The 18,369-nt window shown below is 44.9% G+C and overlaps 1 protein-coding gene across 1 annotated transcript; it reads right to left on the reverse strand.

Moving 5' to 3' along the window:
- Positions 1-141: 141 nt before the first annotated feature.
- Positions 142-14,275, reverse strand: BCL2L14 (BCL2 like 14). Its single transcript, XM_069807041.1, has 6 exons — positions 13,657-14,275; positions 7,350-7,793; positions 4,610-4,774; positions 3,585-3,652; positions 2,274-2,546; positions 142-1,517 (listed from the first exon to the last, which is right to left on the reverse strand). Exons 2-6 carry the CDS (start codon positions 7,783-7,785, stop codon positions 1,476-1,478), a joined length of 984 nt encoding a protein of 327 aa, XP_069663142.1. The 5' UTR covers positions 7,786-7,793; positions 13,657-14,275; the 3' UTR covers positions 142-1,475.
- Positions 14,276-18,369: the final 4,094 nt, after the last annotated feature.

Below are 18,369 nucleotides of genomic sequence, written 5' to 3' on the forward strand. Positions count from 1 at the left end.
CTTAGATTTACAGTCAAGAGATAGATCAAGTATTTCCCAACTCCTTTGAAGAAGGGAAACAAAGGTAACTCACTTCCACCTTCTCCGTCTTTTGTTTCACACATACGTGTCCAAACAGAGGCAGAGTTTGCTATGGATGAGTTGAAAGTATAACGTTTATTAGAAAAATACTTGATCTTGGTAGCATTGCATATTTTACACATCCGGTTAAAATGCTTTTCATCATTTTCATTCAAATTCATGATTTACTAATAACTTCTTCATGCAATCTTTGTAGTTAACATACTTGTACACATAGAATTGAGCACCCATAGTGGAAGGTTATCTTACTGAGAGGCAGAGATCCTGTTCAGGAAACATCACCTGTTTGTACTGAAAAGTGACAGAACCAATACCATGGTTTTACATCTTCAGCAGATGTCCTGAGATCCCTCTTTCTCCGCTGGGGATTTTTGGGGGACGGAAATCCAAAAGTCATCAACTAAATGGGACATAAACCAAGCCTCAAAACCATCAATAGTTTCACTGGTATCCACCTCTACTCTAAATGATGCGCTGTTATTCCTTCCACTGCCACACACAGAGATTCAAGAACTCTAATCAGATCGCTTGTTTTCAACGGCTGAAGGGCCAGTTCAATTTACAGAGAAATCCCTGAGATTACACATAGCATTGAGCTCCTGAATAAGGAGGAAAACTGACACAGTAGGATAAGTTTTAATTTTCTTGGACTACAAAGGTCTCCCAATGTTTGTATCTTCCACATTAATGGACAAAATAATGCTGCAAAAGTCAACTTCTATTGTGCTATGCTTTGAAGGGCTTTAAAACAGAAGAGTTTGAATTAAAAGCATCTGTAGGTAGATCAGGTCTATTTTCTTGGAGGAATGGGGAAGGCACTGGGGTAAAAAGCCCTCATTAACCTTACTCAGTCCCTTTCAGAAGTATAAAATGGCATCAGTACATTGGAGAATCTAATCGGAGTGGGGAGGAAACTGATAGAAATGTGTAGGTGTGTCTCCTAACAAGGTACTGAGGCACTGATAACAGATTATACCAATATGAACCACACAAAACTGGCAGTACTTGTCTCACTTGGTTGATGTTTGATCACAGTCCAGTAGTTCTTGATTGCGTACTTGGATATTTTCTTCTAGTTTGCACTTTAACATCCATCCATAGGAGTAGTGGTGAGCATCTCCACTCAGAAAGGTACCTGAAATCACTATCTGTGGAGCTGAATGCTCCAGGGAAGTTGAAGGTGCCTTCATATCCACTGAAGAATGCTTCTACATCAATACTGACTTTAAGAAAGTGCAATTGTACCATCAGCATTAGCCATGCAACACTCCAACCTTCCATGGAAAAAAATAAAAATACATAGCTACTAATCATTCTGGCATCAGATTGTGGTAAAATCCTGCATGTTCCTTAACTGAAGGCTCCTGCGCCCTGAAGAATTAATTCAGTCATGATTACTCTACTTCATCCTGATCCAGTGAAGTCAGAGCCTTCTCCTGTAACATAGAAAGAAGACTTACAATTATAAAAGCAATGAGGACCCGCATCCTAATTTCCACTCTGCTGAGGTCAGTCAGTAGGTTTGCCAGTAGGATTTCCTGACCTCACATGCTATCTATTCCAATGGACACAGGCCGTACAGCTGCTGAATGTTTCCATTCATTTCACGAAGCACAAAAGGACCAGGATCTCCGATTCAAGTGCCTCCCAGCAAATCCAGGTAAATGAGCTGCGAAGGGCAGCAGCTCACCACCACTGCTGGCAAAAGAGCACCTTGCACAACTGGCTGTGAAAGAAGGATATGAAGATAAAGAGATGCCTTTGTGTACAGGGCAAGTGGAAGCATACCACACTGTAAGGGCAGACTGGATGAACTGCTGAACTACTATGCTGTCCCCACAACCTGCCAACAGCACACTACCAGGGAGAAGTACAGGATTAGGGCAAGCATGAAGTTTGCTGGTATTTCTCCCAGCCTACAGCTGTTTGTGGTGGAGAGACTGTCTGTGCTAGGAATGCTGTTTTATACTTAACAATGCTCCGTTAATGTCTCCTATTGATTTTTGGACCTATGTAAATAGAAAGCTTGCATCATAGAAGATGTCTTGTAGCAAGTAATTCCACAGCTGGAGTACACGCTGTGTTAAAGAATTTGCAGTTTGGTTTGCATCTGGCCCGTGTTAGTTCTGTACAAGTGTGCTGCCTCAAGTTGCCTTAGGCTCTGCACAAGTCAAAGGAGGCAAAACGCATACCCAGCCACCCTGGTCCTGAATCCATGGCTTGAAGTGTTCTCTGAGGTACTTTAATCCAAAGCCCAAGACCAGGTTCATAGGATGGTTATCCACAGCGGTAAGTCTGGTGGCAACTTCCATTGTAAAGGCAACTTTCGTGCATTGTACTTGGCCTTCTGGCTCACTTGTTGAATCTGCTGAGACATCCTCCAGGAACAAATCAGTGACTCTCTTGAAGAAGGTGTAGGACAGCATATCTTTAAAATGCTGATAGAAAACCCTGTCCTTTTTGATCTGAAAATAAGAATAAGGATTGGTTAAATTGAGCCACTTTCACTGGAATTGCTTTCCCCATCTCACTGGGAAAGGAGAGCACCTCTAGGTAATACATGCAATATAGTCTAATGGTGGTGGTGAATGCAAGTGATGACACGCAAGCTCCACACCTCACTGCAAAGCTGCTCCTTCAGGCTCTGGAGGTGGCTCTATGGTTTTGCCTCAAAAAAAAAAAAATTCTTCAGGTCTTTTTGCATTTGAATGAGAGAAGCAGAGAGAGAGAAAGCAAAACAAGTGTGAAACTGATATTGAGACCTGCAGGTGAGGAGGCATGGGAATACAGGAGCAGTGGGAAGATTACGGTAAAGGCAAGGTTGTGAGAAATGCTGGCAACAGCTGCCATGCTAAGCTCCTTTCGCTCAGTCATGGTCTTTGTGATGCTTCTTACTGCACCTGGGTACCTCTCTGCTGCAGGAGCTGAGCATGTCCTCCATGTGGGAGTCTCCCTTTACAGAGCAGAAGGGGCAGCTAAAGAAGGGAGTAAGAGGAACAAGTACCTATACTTTTAATAGAGGAAAACATCCACTCCATCTCATGGACTCATGACGGGGTTCTTGTATAGCTTTTGGGCAGGGCTTTCAAAGGGCACTCAGAAGATTTATTTCCCTACAGAAACACTCAAAGCTGTAGAGTTTTCTCCCTCTGCTGGGAACAGCTTGTATGCCAAATTTAATGCAAGCACAAACATTTCTCAGAGTCGGTTGAGTGCTTGACATCCCATGAAACTCAGTGGGAATGAGGCAAGTGACTCCTCTTTTAAATGCACAACATTTTTGTTGCCTTCTTCCCACACCCCAACAGAGATCTCTGCTAGTCCTCTGGTCTTAAGAAAGATTTCAGGAAGAATGGTGATGTTTTCAGAAAGCCCTAGATGTGGAAAGCGAAGTTCAGGATAGAGACAGAGCACGCTAGCTTATAAAACATTCACTCCCAAGAGAAGTGTAATCTCTCTCTCACACTCTAGCCTGTGTAGCTTCTGAAAACAGGAGGAGTTACCTTTTCTTCTAGTTGGTCCCCTGATTGTCTTAACAGTGAAACTATTGTTTGTATTATCTTTTCTTCATCTGTTAAAGAAAAAGTAACATAAATATCTCAGCCTTCTAGCAGGATCCAGATAGCAAATGATAGCAAAAGCCTTTGTGTCGCTTAATCATGAAAACAGCTGCTAGTTTGTGGCAAATTTAGAGAGTTGTGTCTGCAGGCTTTAAGCTGAAGCTCACTGTTCTAGTCTGCATGGAGTAAGCAATGCTATTCCTCCACCTGTCCGATGTTTTGCTCCAGTTAAGAATCTGGGAAAGAGCAGGGGCTTTAACATCTCACTGCCAGCCCTTTGGGCTTTGAGCTATGTCTGATAACAAGCCAGAACAAAAGAGCAGCTAGCAAAGCCCATGAAAATAGACTTAAAATTGTGGGGGGGAAATCCCCTCATCGTTACCAATTACACCTTCTGCAACTCATTAGGACAAACTCTGGGTTTGCCAGATTAAAGAAAATGGAAGTATGGCAGGATGCCTCTTGTAAACCAGAAATCCCTAGAAAGCTTGCATTAAAACTAAATCTCTGCAGACGTCATGGAAGACAAGCAGTTCAGACTTTTAACAGAGATTGTTGAGCAGTGTTGTCCCGTCACTGAAGAGGGATTCACCATGATATTATTGCCCCAATGACTGGTCTGTGGCCTTTGAGCCCTGGTGTAGTGCTCGGCCACCAGCACTGCCACTCCTACCACTGCTCTGTCACCTTATGTCACTGCCTTCATCCTCCTTTTCTCATGTCACAACTCCTTGGATTTTTAAGGGTGCTTCCTTTACTTGCAGTAGCAGGCAGGACTTCTTAGAGGACTGCAAGAGCAGTCCCTGAAATGTGGGCAACAGAGCAAGAACCAGCAGAGCAAACTTCCTTCTTCAGAGCATCTTACTGCAGAAGTCCCGAGCGCTTCACCGCGTCTAAGGGAAAAAATGCCTCAGTGTGCAATCCCAACCTGACACACTGCCTGTGAGCATGAAATTCTTCACCCTTACCATGTTCCTCGCCTTCACTTCCATCAGTAGCATTGCTATTGTCTTGTTCCAGACACAGGGCTCGATGCGTTATCTGGAATGGCGCATCTGAAGGAGATTCCTGGGATCTGGAAGTAACAAGCTTGGCAAGTTTGTCTGCAATGTGGTTGACATCTGCTGTTTCACCTGTTTGGGAAGGAGGGTGGGAAATAAAGAAGGCAATTAATCTTTCCAGGAAATAATTCGGTCATTTACTTGTTTACGTGCCCCCTGAGGTGGAGTTGCCCAGAGGATGCCAAGAGATACATTTCCCCGTGCTGGGCCTTTGCTATTGCTGGTAATAATTTAGAGAGACAAGTCAGGCAGTACAGCCCTTCCTTAGTATCTGAGCAGCAGCTAGCTATACAGAGGCCATACAGAAGCAAGTGTGAGTGTAGCTTACTAGCATACATCCTTGCAAGCCAGAAGCACATCATGTATTAAGAAACATGAGTACTGCTCTATAGGACTGTGAATCTTAGACCTTAGTTGTATTGCCCATGATTAGTTCATCTATAGGTCCAGATTCAGAAAAGATGGTGTATTTGAATGGTCTTCACCTGTTTTCACAGGCTAATCCTGAGCAAGGGAGAAGCAGACTTCACTTCAGAGGCACCTCTGGCACAAAAGCTTCTCGTGTCCTTGACACTGTTTTATTAAGCTGACATGAATATTGGGAGAACTCAGCAACCAGACTGGCTTTATCCACCTTGTGTAATGACCCTGTTCAGGACCCTCACCGGCTGAAGGCATTGCTCCTTGAGGGGACGCCGACAGGAATCCTGCTATAGTAAAGAGAGCAAGAGGAGCTGTTGCAAGGTTTGTTTCATCTAAAAGGTGCTCTTCCTCACAATTCACCTTACAGAGTTTGGGATGCAAAAAATCTCCCTACCACCACTGCCAAGTGGCAGCTCCTGCATGACCAGCAGACATCTGGTCTGACCCATAACGTGTAAAATTCACAAGCAGAGTTTATTGTGAGGGCAGCAGGGGTTAATGCAGCCAATAAAAACTGCATTTCAAGGCTGCTGAGTCAACCCCAAGACGTTTCCATCTCCTCATCTGCCTGGAGAGCTTGTCAGGGAGCTGCTAAACTTCTAGGAAGGGGATCAGGCTGTTCATGGCTTTGGAAACCTAAGATTAGGCAACTGGTTTTACATTGAACAGGCTTTCGATTTAGATGGGTAATCCTCCAAAGCACCCCCATTTGCTCTAGAATGGCCTGACCAAGCTTGCAGTGCAGCTGCTAGCAGTGTAAGTGAATAATAATAATGATGATGATGATGATAATGATAATAATGTAATGACAATAAGCAAGCTGCTAAAGGGCAGGCAAAGCCCAGATTTGAAGCCAAGCAGGATCCTCTGGGAGGTTAACACCCAGCATGGGGAGGTTTTACCTCGAGGCCATGCTGCCACCTGTGCTCTGGGGAACATGGCAGTGTATTGGCAGGCCCATCAAGTGATTGCACCCAAACTCTCAAGTGCTTTCCTTGGCAATGTGAAAATAAAATGGACATAAAAAGGCATATCTGGATGCAGACATATGTGTCTGGCAACCAAACAATGGAAAGTTATAGTTATTTCTCCCTAGCAAAAGGCACTGGGCTGCAGGCAGGGACCCTTTCTTGAGAGACAGAGCTGGATTTAGCAGCAGGGAGGGTTATGGGCTTGGTGGGTAGGAGCTGGCCCTCAGGACAGTTAAACTGATCAGGGATGGGGCATTAGGCTGGAGAAGTCAGTGATGGATAATTTTTAGAAATATCTTTAAAGGCAGTGTAAGGGGAGAGCAATTGCTGTGAGTCCAACAGTATCAAGCTGGCACAAATTAAACAAAAAAACCCCTACCTTATGTATATGAAAACAATATGGCAATCTATCATATACTGTATATGGCAACTTAATGGGGATACCTCATCGTCCTCGCTCAGTCTTGTATGAGAATTTAAGGTAATAGTTATTATCCAGAGCAGAAAAGGTCAAATCTCATTGCTTGCAGTACAGCACCTGACGTGGGGCTGGCTTCGGGGGCTGGGGTATAAGATGTTTATGTGGATGGGATCCCTGGATGTCGGATGGATTACAGCCACCCACTGCCTCTTCTTCCAACAGATGGGAGGGCAGGTTCCGACTTAATATAATAGCAATGTGTAAGGGAGGCTTAAATAGCTCTGGAAGACTGTTTCTGTTTAAGATACATGGTGGGGTTATGAGAGGTGGCCCAGGGACACGGGTTGCTCTGTGCTTGAGGCTGGTCACTGCCAACTGCTTGGCACCAGAGTTTCAAGCAGAACCTAGCACTTCTGTCTTTAGTGTGAAATACTTATCACATGATAAAGCTCCTTGGACAGGCCTTCAAACAACTTCTCTTCCTTTATTTTAGTTTGGAGGTATTCAGTCTGACCAGTGTTTTATGTTTTCTTTCTAGCCAGGTATGAAAAAGAAAAAGCCAATGCTTGTGAAAAAAACAACCTGTGCAATTATGTGATACTTACCACCATATGACGGAAAACAGAAAAGCCAGTCATAGGCGTGAATCTTGTGTTTGCAAGCACTACTGAAGAGCTGGCAATCTGCCTTCCTAACTGGAAATCAATAGAGCTAGCATAAGAGGTGACCAAAAGGTCCTTCCTCCTCCTGCCTTTCCACAGGCCACCAGCCGTTTTAGCTCTTTAGAGAGAGATTTAAAGACAAACAGCAAAAGGAAAGAACTAAGACATACTTGTCTGATGCTGAGAATTCCCTTCTTGAAGGCTCTCAGATTGTGCCTCAGAAACAGAGAAACCTGCCATGTGATCTTGGTGCGATGACAGCATTTGGGGCTTTTCCTTCTCTGCTCTGCCACAGAGAAAACTTAGGCAATATCCTGGCAAGTATTTGCTTTTTGATTGCTTTTTGCTGTGCTGTTGCATCATGCCACCCTGATAAACTATTCTTTGGCTTGGTCCATCTTTATCCCTTTGATGGTCAGTCTTTACTTTTCTCCCAATTAAGGATGATGATTTCTGTACATTAGCCTCATTTTTCAGAAGTTTCCCATATTTACTGACAGATAACCGCCTCTGGGCGTAGGCCATTAGGATCTTGTATTCTATGCTGTCTCGCTCATCATCTTCCAGCGGTATTTCTTCCATACTGACATCTTTTGGTGCAGACATCTTGGTTCCTGCAAGAACATATTCTTAGTTTTAATGGCTTAGGGAACAGCCTGTTTTTCATGAATACCAACCAGTACTTGACATTTCTACAGAACCTTTCACCAAACACCTTATAAACCTCAGTGATGTGAAGAATATTGCAGTGCCCAGGAGCCAGAGAAGCACTGTTTTCTAGAAAGAGAATTTGGTTACTGAGAAATAGCTCAGGTGGCAATCAAGGCCATCAAAGAACGGGAACAAGAGACCCGATACATTGCTCTTAATTGCATTTGGTGGCTTAGACAGGAAAGGTGAGGAAATTCAAGGAGTATCCAATGGTTGGGGTGCAGTGCATGAAAAGAGGAAAGCTCGTAACAAGAATAACTGATTCTTGGGGTGGAAAGAAAAAAGATTCATCAAAGCACTGCAGAGGAATAGCCTATACTGCAGCTCAAATTAGCAAGCATCTAAATGCATGAGAATTGTGCTTTCAGAGGAAGCTTTGACAAATTTAGGCCCTGAGCACTCTAGGTAAGAAAGCAAACAAGAGCTAGTCCAAACATTAGGAAAAATTATGATATTCACCTGCCATAATGTTCTCAACTGTCCTTTCACTTTAGGGGACCCAAGTAAACAATCTTGCGCGTTTGACTGTGTGCAGTGGATGGTGTGGCGGCACTTATCTAGTGTAACAAACTTGTTCATGTCCAAATAAACATACCCACCCCACAGCACACACATGCATTTTGCCACCTTCCTGTTTCCCTATGCATTGTAGCTTATCAAGCCACAGCGCAAAACACACTTAAATCTTTGCTTAGCACTAGACCCATTTGCCACCCAGCCTCCTGGAAGCCAGAGCAACAAGAGGAAGAAACAGGAGTGATCGTCTGTGACGCAGCGACCTGGCTGCTGTGCCTTTTTTTTTATTCCCAAAAAGGTGTCTTCTGCAGAGCCCAGGTGAGGTTTTAGTCGTTTGAGCCAGCAGCCCTGACCACTGACAGCAGGCTTTCTCTGCAACACCCATGCAGAGTGGAACAAAACTATGCACGTATCCAGAAACTGTCACTGAGCTTTGAATGTAATGCTACTGCTGAAATTCTATCCTGTGAAGGGCCCAGGATTGCACTGAGACCTCTTGCTCACAAGGTTGTGCCAAGGCAAGTTCCTGTTTGCTGGACATTGCTGGGGCAGTCTGGAGGCTGGGGGAGAGGGGGCGAGTTCCGCTTCTCTTGCTAGTTGCTGCCTTGAGATACTCGAAGGGTCAGCAGGAGCATTGCATCTTCTCACAGCATTAGTGCAGGCAGCTTTAATGAATCTGCAAGGGAAACTGAAAGCCCAGCAGAAAAAGGTCAGCAAGAGACTGTTATGAGAAACAAACTAAGTGGAGGAAAAGAAGTGGGAGCTAAAAATACAGGAGAATAAAAGGAGAACTGAAACGATGCAAGACAGGCATGGGGTTGGTGCTTCTTCACTGCTGTGCCTAGGAAGGGAGCGCTGATGAGCACACCACCCTCGGGATGCAGGGGAGCAAAGGTAAGACCTTTTCTGTGCCCCGTGATTGTATGAGCCCATCTTCCAGTGCAAACCAGAGCAGCTTAAAGAGTGCACTGCACTTCCCAGTGTCTCCACTGCACAGAAAGCAGGGCTACGGCAAATCCCTTCAGCTAGCCAATGAGCCCAGGAACAGGCACTTCCCTTTGCCCTGGAAACCAGACCAAGCATTTATTTCGTTTTTAAGTTTGTCCAGAAATAGAGAGAAAATTTTAAAGGCTATGCCTTTCTTTTTCATTATTTAATACTTTATTCAAGCTCAGGTTCCTCCTTGAAAAAGATTTAACTTCAACCTTCACATCAGACACCAATGCTACTTAAAACAGCATAGCCTTCCCCACCATGGGCACTCTTTATAGATCTAAAATAATTTGTGTAACATTCAGATGTACTCATTTTTCACTAATATAAAACTATAAATAACAATATAAAAATAGATAAACCATATATAAAAATAACTATATATATATAAAAATATAAAGTAATTATACCAAGTAATATAAAAATTCATTCCCTAACAGCAAAGGGAATTACCAGTAGTAGCATTAAAAAACCCTTACAGCCCTGTACACTGGGCTATTACTTATACGTTGAGAACAGTCCTACCCAAGGTGGCTGTACAGATAAGAATCAAATAAGAGTTCAAAGGTTGGTCTCCTAAACGAGGCTAAGTGCAGACTGATAGCAGGAGGTGGGGTATTATTACAGCTTGCTGGTACGTAACATCAAATAAGCGCTTGCACACCAGATGCAGCTGTATAGCTAAGCCTGCTCCTCGCTCTGACGGGGAACCTCTGAGAAATGAAGCAAATTATGTTGGTAAAAATGTGGTATAGGAGCTTCCTTACTGGGACTTTTTTGAGCACTGACATCTCAGTAAGAAATCTCGCTCCTGTTTATACAACAAGGCTGGAGGAGCATAAAAAAAGAACAAGGAGTCACAGTTTATAGCTCATTTACACCATTACTTACAAATAGCAAGAAAAGGGGTATCACTACATGCTGGCGAGCGTTTCTAAAGAAGACTGCCAGTAGCTAACTTGGGTTTTCAGTTCATTTTAAAGTTTGAAATCTTAATTGGTGACTTATGGCTTTCTTTAGACATACTTCTTCATACTATAATCATGTTATTTTTCCAATATCCCATCTGGTGTGGGCCAGAGCTGAGCCAGGCCTTCTGCAGAAGCAGCACTCGCTTTGCACAAACTCTTTCTCAGAAATGAGTTTTTATAAAGAATGTTTTTTAATGCAAGCATTGATTCAGTTTGACAAGTACTTGGAAGTCCTGCTAAAACCCAAATCTGCATATTATTTCCTAGAATGATTAAAAGAAACTTGGAGAATCAGATTATGGGGAGTAGCAGCACGGTCTCATTCTGTCTACTTAAAAACTCTGGTCTAAATTATTTATCTTCTGGAGCTTGCAGGCTCTGAGGGAGCAGTGTTACCCCCTCCCTCTCTACTCTCTTCCAGACGCTTTCCTCCCATTGCCAAATGTCACATCCACATGCCATTTCCCAGAAAACGGAAACTGAACTGCCAATGCTTACAGTGGTACATTTAGCCATAACCCTCCATCCACTTCAAGAATTTTCTGCCAGGATGGAGAAATTTGACAAAAACACAGATAGACTTCTGTGAGCAGCACGACCAATAAAACCTGCTTTCCTGTGGAGTCTCTGAGAGCTGGTACTGGCTAAACTTGCCCAAGTCCACAAAAATACCCCCCAAATTTGTAGCACTGTAACGCCACCCTGGGCCAATTGCAATGGCTGTCAACTAAAAGCTTGAGAAGTTTATTATACAAGGCTGAGTGGGGGGTTACAGAAAGAAAACCATAAAAAGAGAGATAAACTAGCAACGTGACTGTTTAATCTTTATTAGGAGGAAGCATAGCCTGGAGGCCCAAGTATAGATGAAATAACTGTTGGTTTGGAGGGCGTCCAGCTATAGGCTTGTGAGAGGCAAAACTGGACCAAGTGGTGTCCTGGCTATGCCCTTTCTCAACAGTTGTTGTATGGTGTTATTTATTGATATAGAGTTGCATGTATAGCTGCAAACCACCATGGCAGCTAACTCTACAAGTACTCTTGGCCCATGCTCACCACAGACCCCGTTTGAGCCCAAACTTGGGGGCTGCACTTGTGCTTTCCCAGCTTCTCCTCTCCTCCCAACCCTGCTGGCATGCCTCCCGTCCTTCCTCCTTGGGTGTCCACAGAGCACAGACAAACTCTACCACTATTTCTTCCACAGGAAGGTTCATCTCCCTGCCTCACGGGCAGCCCTGGGATTTACCTCCAAAAGGCTTAGAGCCCTTGCCAAAGCAGAGGCAATGTCAGTGCTGACCCTGCTGTTTGGCTCGGTTCCCTCTCACGTATGCTGTCACCAGCGCTAGCAAGTCCCAGGGAAGCACAGGTAGCTGAAGATGGCTCTACAGCAGGAGACAGTTCCTGCCCTGAAAGGCTGAATAAACAAAGCAGAAAGAAGTGAAAGAGACCCCCGAAAAATAATCATAGAATCATCATAGTATCATAGAAACATAGAATAATTTAGGTTGGAAAAGACCTTTAAGAGTCCAGCCATAAACCTCACACTGCCAAGTCGACCACTAAACTCCTAAGCGCCACATCTACACATCTTTTAAATACCTCCAGGGATGGTGACTCAACCACTTCCCGGGCAGCCTGTTCCAATGCTTGATAACCCTGTTAGTGAAGAAATTTTTCCTAATATCCAATCTAAACCTCCCCTGGTACAACTTGAGGCCATTTCCTCTCATCCTAACTAACAATCCTTGGATTTTTAGTCCAAGATGTTCAGGTCTGGTCTGGTGCTCCTCTCTCAGCTAGCAGAGACAGAAATGCGGTTACTGGCCTGGGACACAGGTTGTAAAGAAAACACTTTATTTTTGAGGCAATGCTGGAGAAAGGCCCTAACAATAAAAGCACTGCTGTTTACCTCACTGACTCATTCCAGGTGCGGGTCTTTCCCTTTAGCTCTGCTCTCACATACCAAGGAGCAGATTGGGTCACATGGTAGTGAAGTCTCCCATGAAAGGGGAAGCAAAGGCCACGATTCCGCTCCCAGCTCTTGAAGCTAGATCCTTTTCTCTGCGTGGATGACCCTAACTTACTGATAGTTCTTGTGGAGAAAAGCAGAACCATCACAGGTCCCCAGAGTTCATTAATATGTAAGCAACACACTTTGCCAAAGAAATATTTTGTACATATCGAGTCATTCATTCTCATAAAACCCTTACTGGATAGGTATTTTCTGTGCAAGAGAGGCTGAACCATTTTACAGATGCTGTGGAAAGCTGGTTCTACAGACAAGTGCACCAGAAAGGAGCTCTCCACATGGTACTGCAATACAGTTGCCTCTAGGACAGAAAGCAGTAACTTGCAAGCTGAAGTATTACGTGCCCCTTGTTTAATCTTAACTGAATAGGACACAACATAATTAGTGAAGGTAGAGTTACACTAGGATGCCAGGGAAACATCCCTAGTGGCAACAGATTTTTCATGAGCACTGTTGTGCAACAGATAAAATGTATGCTGTATAAAAAGGTCTACGCTGATACATGTCTTTCAGAAGAGAATTTGTCTGCTAGTCTGCAGCTGTCCAGAAAAATTTCCCATCTTCAAAGCTGAGAGGCTGCCAAAGACTCAACCTCTAGAAGAGAAGCAATGCACTACTTGGCTTTCAGCACCAGCAGAAATGGTAAGGCACGTTATTTATGACCTCCAGTAGACTAAAGTGGCTGTCACTGTGCAGTAAAGATCTGGGAGCAAAAAGGGAAGAACAGATCTGGTTATTGATGATTTCAGGGGAGCGTAGCACCTGCTGAATCACCTCCACCATTTACTTGCTTGGATTAGAGTTTCTTTCAGTTGTAAATGAAGGCATTTTACCAGCAAGAGGTGACCTAGCTTGAACAGGGTTGACCTGTAAGAATTACGTGGTGAGGATTTAAGTCTACATGAATACACTGGGGTAGCTCCGAATTCTAAATTCAACTTTCCACAAGTAACCGTAGTGTGATTGGCAGAAAAGGACTTTGTTCTCCTTGGATAGATATGTTAATCTCTTCTTTCAAAAGCATAGAGCCAACAGCAGCAAAGCTTGTATGGCAGCTCCAAAAGTCCCAAGGCAGTTCCTTCCCTTTTTGACACCACAGCTAAACCTGAAAGTACATTGTTTGGCACCTAAATTAATGATGATAAATATAGCCATTTAATCCATATACAAATAAGATTCAGAGAGTCTCGTGCTGGATTATATACAGCCAAACACTATACAAGAGAAACCAAGTTCAGGGAAGAAAAGGGGTTTTATTACCTTCCAGGTCTATTGCACCAGCAACCCTGGGTGCCCGCTGATCTCAGTTCTTTCTCCTCCTCTTCCAGTGGCTAGGCTTGTTTTGCTAGAGCTGGCCTTGCAAGCACAGCACTTCGCTTCAGAAACCTGAAGTTCACTTCTTTTATTTAATATTTTCAGTCTTTCATCAAAACATGTGTTCATAAGCTTCCACTAAGAAGGGTGCTGCACTTGCAATAAAAAAAGTGCCCCATGTACTTCCTTATGAGAACAATGTTCAAACTTGTCAGCTCACTTATAAAAAGCAGAAAGGGTAGGGCCGGCCCCTCCCGCACGTGACTTGTTCTCAGCAGCGCACCAGCCAAGGGGGGAAAAAAGTCTATAGCTCTTTGGGGCTTCTTGCCAAACGCTATCTTTTTTTTTTTTTTTTTCCTTCCAACCCCTTTTTTTCTCCATGGTACAGGTCAAATCAAATCATCATTTTGATACAGGAGGGTTTTTTTAAGTCTTTTGAAAACAGTTCTTCTATAAAGAACTGTAAACTAGTCTATGTTTTTTCATATGTCATTGCTTTTTTTTTCCAAAATCACGTTAAACATTAATTAGATAAGATTGCTAAAATACTTGCAACAGCGACATGGTATTGCTTTTGTAACTTGCAGACCAAACTTGTGATTTTGTTACCCGTATAACTAACCCAAGTTAGTCGAGTCAGAAGCACACATCCATTTGAAGAGAGATTTTCACCATGCCACTGATCTTCCATTTTTGAAATAAGCCTGTAGATGAAGTTGCAAGATAGGAAGGGCCTGGTGCACACGGAACAGCCAAAGAGGGTGAACACTTGCCTTTATCTGAGGCAGAGAAACAGTTTTAGGAGGTACAGAAGGGTTTCTGCCTTGGAGGGGATTCCTTCCCAGGAACAAAAGCACTCAAGGCTGTGCCTTCGTCTCAGACCATTGTACGGAAAAGGTCTGTCTGGTGTCTTTCCTGCAAAGAGAGGAATTTACTAGTAGAAACAGAAATATAAGCAGAGCCAACTTTTGCATTTCCAGGGAATAGCAGCTTGGAGTTCACTTATACGTTGCAGGCTTATAGAAGCTTTTTTGTTCGTGTTCACTGAAGCTTTCCATTTCCTTCCTGCTTTCCGAAGGCCAACTGACCTGAGAGCAATATATAGCAGATGGAAAGCCTGCGTATTACGGGTTATTAACGATCTGTCATTCCGTGGACTGCAAAAACTTCAATTTTCGTTTTCTTTTCAAGCATACGCCATACTCCAATCCAGAATATACTTTCTTCGATACTAAGAGGGGGAAAAAAGAATTGGTATTTGAGGCCCAGAAAAGGGAAAGGTAGCCTGCTGGAAGCATGAAAAAAAGACCTAAACAACCACCCCTTTAAAAGTGCGATTTTGTATTTTATAGCACCAGTCAGAAAGTTAGAGGACTGAGAAAAAACAAACTAACGTCAACTCTGCTCCATTTTATTTATTCTGTTCCTATATAAACTGTTGCATTGTTGTTCTGTGTTATATCATGACAAAACAGGCAAAAACTGGCCATCTTCCACTCGGCACTTGTGTTCACCTTATAACCAGAGCTGGATGTACAGCCCTGCATAACTTTTGAAATATACTGGCAAAGCCAAACTTATTTGATTTGATATTGTTGAGCCAGCATCACTACCCACAGAGCAATGATCTCCGACATGCAGCTACTCGCTTCCACCGGTTTCTGCCATTTTTGCCCTCAGAGTATCCCTATACCCTTGAGAGTAGCTGTTCTGCTCACCATTTTAAACTGCTGAGAAATCAAAATACCAGGATTCTTTTAAATTCCCGGTGGTATTTAGGAAAGAGCGTGGCAGTTGTGTTTGCAAATTGTCAGCCCTGGCTGCACACAGGAAAATCCATAGCCAGTTTTCTGCCTTGGCTGGAGCTCTGGATTCCCCAAATCTCTGGGTGGAGGGACCTGACTTAGTCCACTACAGAGCAATATTAGGAACAGGGATATTTCTAAGTGTGTTACAGCCAGCCTGGGCAGATGTGGGTGTAAGGGAAGGCTCGCTCTGAGCAGGACTCCTTTTTTCATTTTGTCAGTAGCTTTTTCAAACAAACAGAACTAGACACAGTCCCAGAGAAGACAAGATGCATGTTAAAGGGAAACTCTCATAGACACAATACAATATATTTTTAATGCACATTAATTATTTTTGCTTCATTGTGCTTCTCTATTTTCCTCCCACTGCTTTGTCTGCCAAGGAAGATTTATTTTAATAGCCTTTCCTGAAAGTGGAAAGAAGAGCAAACATTCTGAATAATGGCACTATAATTCCCTGCTTTACAGGAGGTTCACGTTTGGTTCTCAGTCCCTTCGTGATGTTTCTCATGTTAGGACCCAAACTAGGTTCTCTATCTTGCTTGTATTATGGATTTTGCATTATGGATTTTAATTTCCTGGAAAACCCTTATATTAGCTTCTTAGGTTTCTTACCTTTTCTGCTGCCATCTATCTATCTATCTATCTAATCCTCTAGCCCTTTTCTAACTGTCTCACTTACCTTCAGGTAACCCAGCCAAACACTTAATACTGGCTCATACAGTTGTCCAAAGGGGATAAGCTGCTTTAAGGGTGGTTTTTGTTTCCCATTTTGGGCAAATTTAGGTCAGTTTCAGTTTTGCTTCTACTTACTTCCAGCCTAAAAGCCTTGATATCCCAACGTTTGATTTGCACAATCTGTAAAAGGACACTTAAAAATAAACCCATTGTTTCCACTGACTTTGAGTGCCTGTGAGGATTGATTTTTACGATACGTACTGAGCCAAAAGTATGAGAAGATTCCCCTCAAAAACTGGGAAGAGCTTGCGATCTCTGCTGAGAGAAACTAGTTGTTTCTAGGAGGGAAAAATAAATCAAAGAGGAAAAAACCTGTTTTGAGGGATGCAAAGACATGGATTTTGTCTTCTTCTACCAGAAACAACTTCAGCATCTGCCCATTCTGACTTGAGAAGATCTAAAGCCATTTCAGTATTTAATTACTTCTTGCCTTGTGAGTTTGAAACGGCAGAGAGTAACAGACGTGACCAGGTCATTCTACCTAAAGGAGCTTTTTCTGTGAAATCCAGTGACTGGCTCCTTCCACCAACGAAGGGCAGGCGAGAAAAAACCCAAAGACCCATCAAACAAAGCGGACCAACCTACCCCCGTCACCAGCCAAACTTCGGAGTCACGAATTAAAAGAGCTTTCGGCCGTGCCGGGGGCCCTCCAGGGCCCGCACAAGCCGGGCCTGGCGGGGACCGACTCCCGGCGGGTCAGCACAACCGCACAACCCCCCCACCTTTTGGGGTAAAAAAGGCCGCCGCCGGGCAGACCGCGGCCCGCCCGCTCAGCTCCAGTTTTGGAGGGAAGGGAAGCCAACCCCGCAGCGGCGGGGACCGCCGGACCCGCAATACACGATTACAGCGGAGGCCGGGGGGGTCCTCCACAGGCCGGAGGTTTTTTTTTTTTTTCGGGGGGGGGGGATGAGGAGGGTTGCGGGCAGCTCCCCCGCCCCCCGCCCGAGGCGCGGCGGTGCGGGCCGGGTCGGGCCGGGAAATGGCGTCGGGCAGCGACACCCGGCGGTGAGGGGGCGCGCGCTGCCTGCGGGGCTGTGGCGGGCAGAGCCCGCGTCCCGCCGCCCGCCGCCGGTGGCCCCTGACGAGGCCTGAGGGGTGAGATTCGGCGTCCCGTGTCCCGTCCCGTCCCGCCCCGTCCCGTCCCCCCGCCAGGCCGGGATGAGATGTGATTCCCAGGATGGCACCGCTGGGAAATAACGTGACCCGCGGTTCGTTCCCGGCACGGACAGCTCTGCAAAACCAGAAGTGAAATGCGCAAAGGGGAGATCGCGCAAAACTAAGCGGGGTGTTAAGGTTTGTTTCTGAGCAGCGCTGCTCCCCTTGCTCGCTTCGTTTAGGTGGAAAATAATTTTTATTTTAAGTTACCAAATGATGTGGCTTTTCCCAAAAGTTTTGCCTCTCCTCCTTACCGTGTATTGCAATGGCGGTGTGGGTGGGCAGGGTGAGGTTTGTGGTCAAAGAGGTGCTGCTGTCCTCCCCTTTTAACCCGCTGGCTTCCCCTCGCCCCTCTGTGGGGCTTGGCACTGGTGCTCCGGGCCAGCTCCGACGTGGTGCGGCTGGGTGACGCTGGACGAGAAACCAGGGAAGGAGCCACGGTGGGAGGCCTTGCCGGGAGCTGCCCTGCTTTGCTCAGGAGTTGTATCTCAGCCCAGGCCCTCACCCTTGGTCCTGCAGCTCTGCCTGTGCCTGGTCATCCAGTCCCCGACCCTGACCCGCCGGCTTTGCCTCGCACCTGCCTCCTCGCTGCAGACATGTCTGGGAATCGCAGGACTCCCGCCTGCGCTCGGTTAGGATCGCCGAACCTGCTCTGCTCGTCTTGCACAGGTACCATGGGGCTGTCCTGTGCCCACGAGGATGCTGCTCTGAGCTTATTTACAGTCACTTCTAGTCTAGTTCCCGACTGGCAGCTCAGCACAGTTCAGGTGGTATAAGGTGAAGACACTCTTTCCAGTCTCCCACTACCCTGTCTTTAAACCAGTTTGATTTATGATGCTGTAGGCTGTGATCTGCCCTGAGCACCAAGGATATGTTCCAGAGCCTGGGATTCAGCATAACATGGCAGGCTTTGAGTATTGTCCTCTTTTCTCCCAGCCTTTTCAATAAGACAGTAAGTAGA

This window comes from Haliaeetus albicilla, chromosome 19 (genome assembly GCF_947461875.1).
Source record: "Haliaeetus albicilla chromosome 19, bHalAlb1.1, whole genome shotgun sequence".
Lineage (NCBI taxonomy): Eukaryota > Metazoa > Chordata > Aves > Accipitriformes > Accipitridae > Haliaeetus > Haliaeetus albicilla.

What these genes read in the sequence shown, in the direction of transcription:
- BCL2L14 (XM_069807041.1), bottom strand. Translation starts at nt 7,785, where the DNA reads ATGTCTGCACCAAAAGATGTCAGTATGGAAGAAATACCGCTGGAAGAT. An exon ending in GAATTCTCAGCATCAGACAA is followed by an intron (nt 4,775 to 7,349) that starts GTATGTCTTAGT and finishes CTTCCCAAACAG; the next exon opens with GTGAAACAGCAGATGTCAAC. An exon ending in AAGTGAAGGCGAGGAACATG is followed by an intron (nt 3,653 to 4,609) that starts GTAAGGGTGAAG and finishes TTTCTTTAACAG; the next exon opens with ATGAAGAAAAGATAATACAA.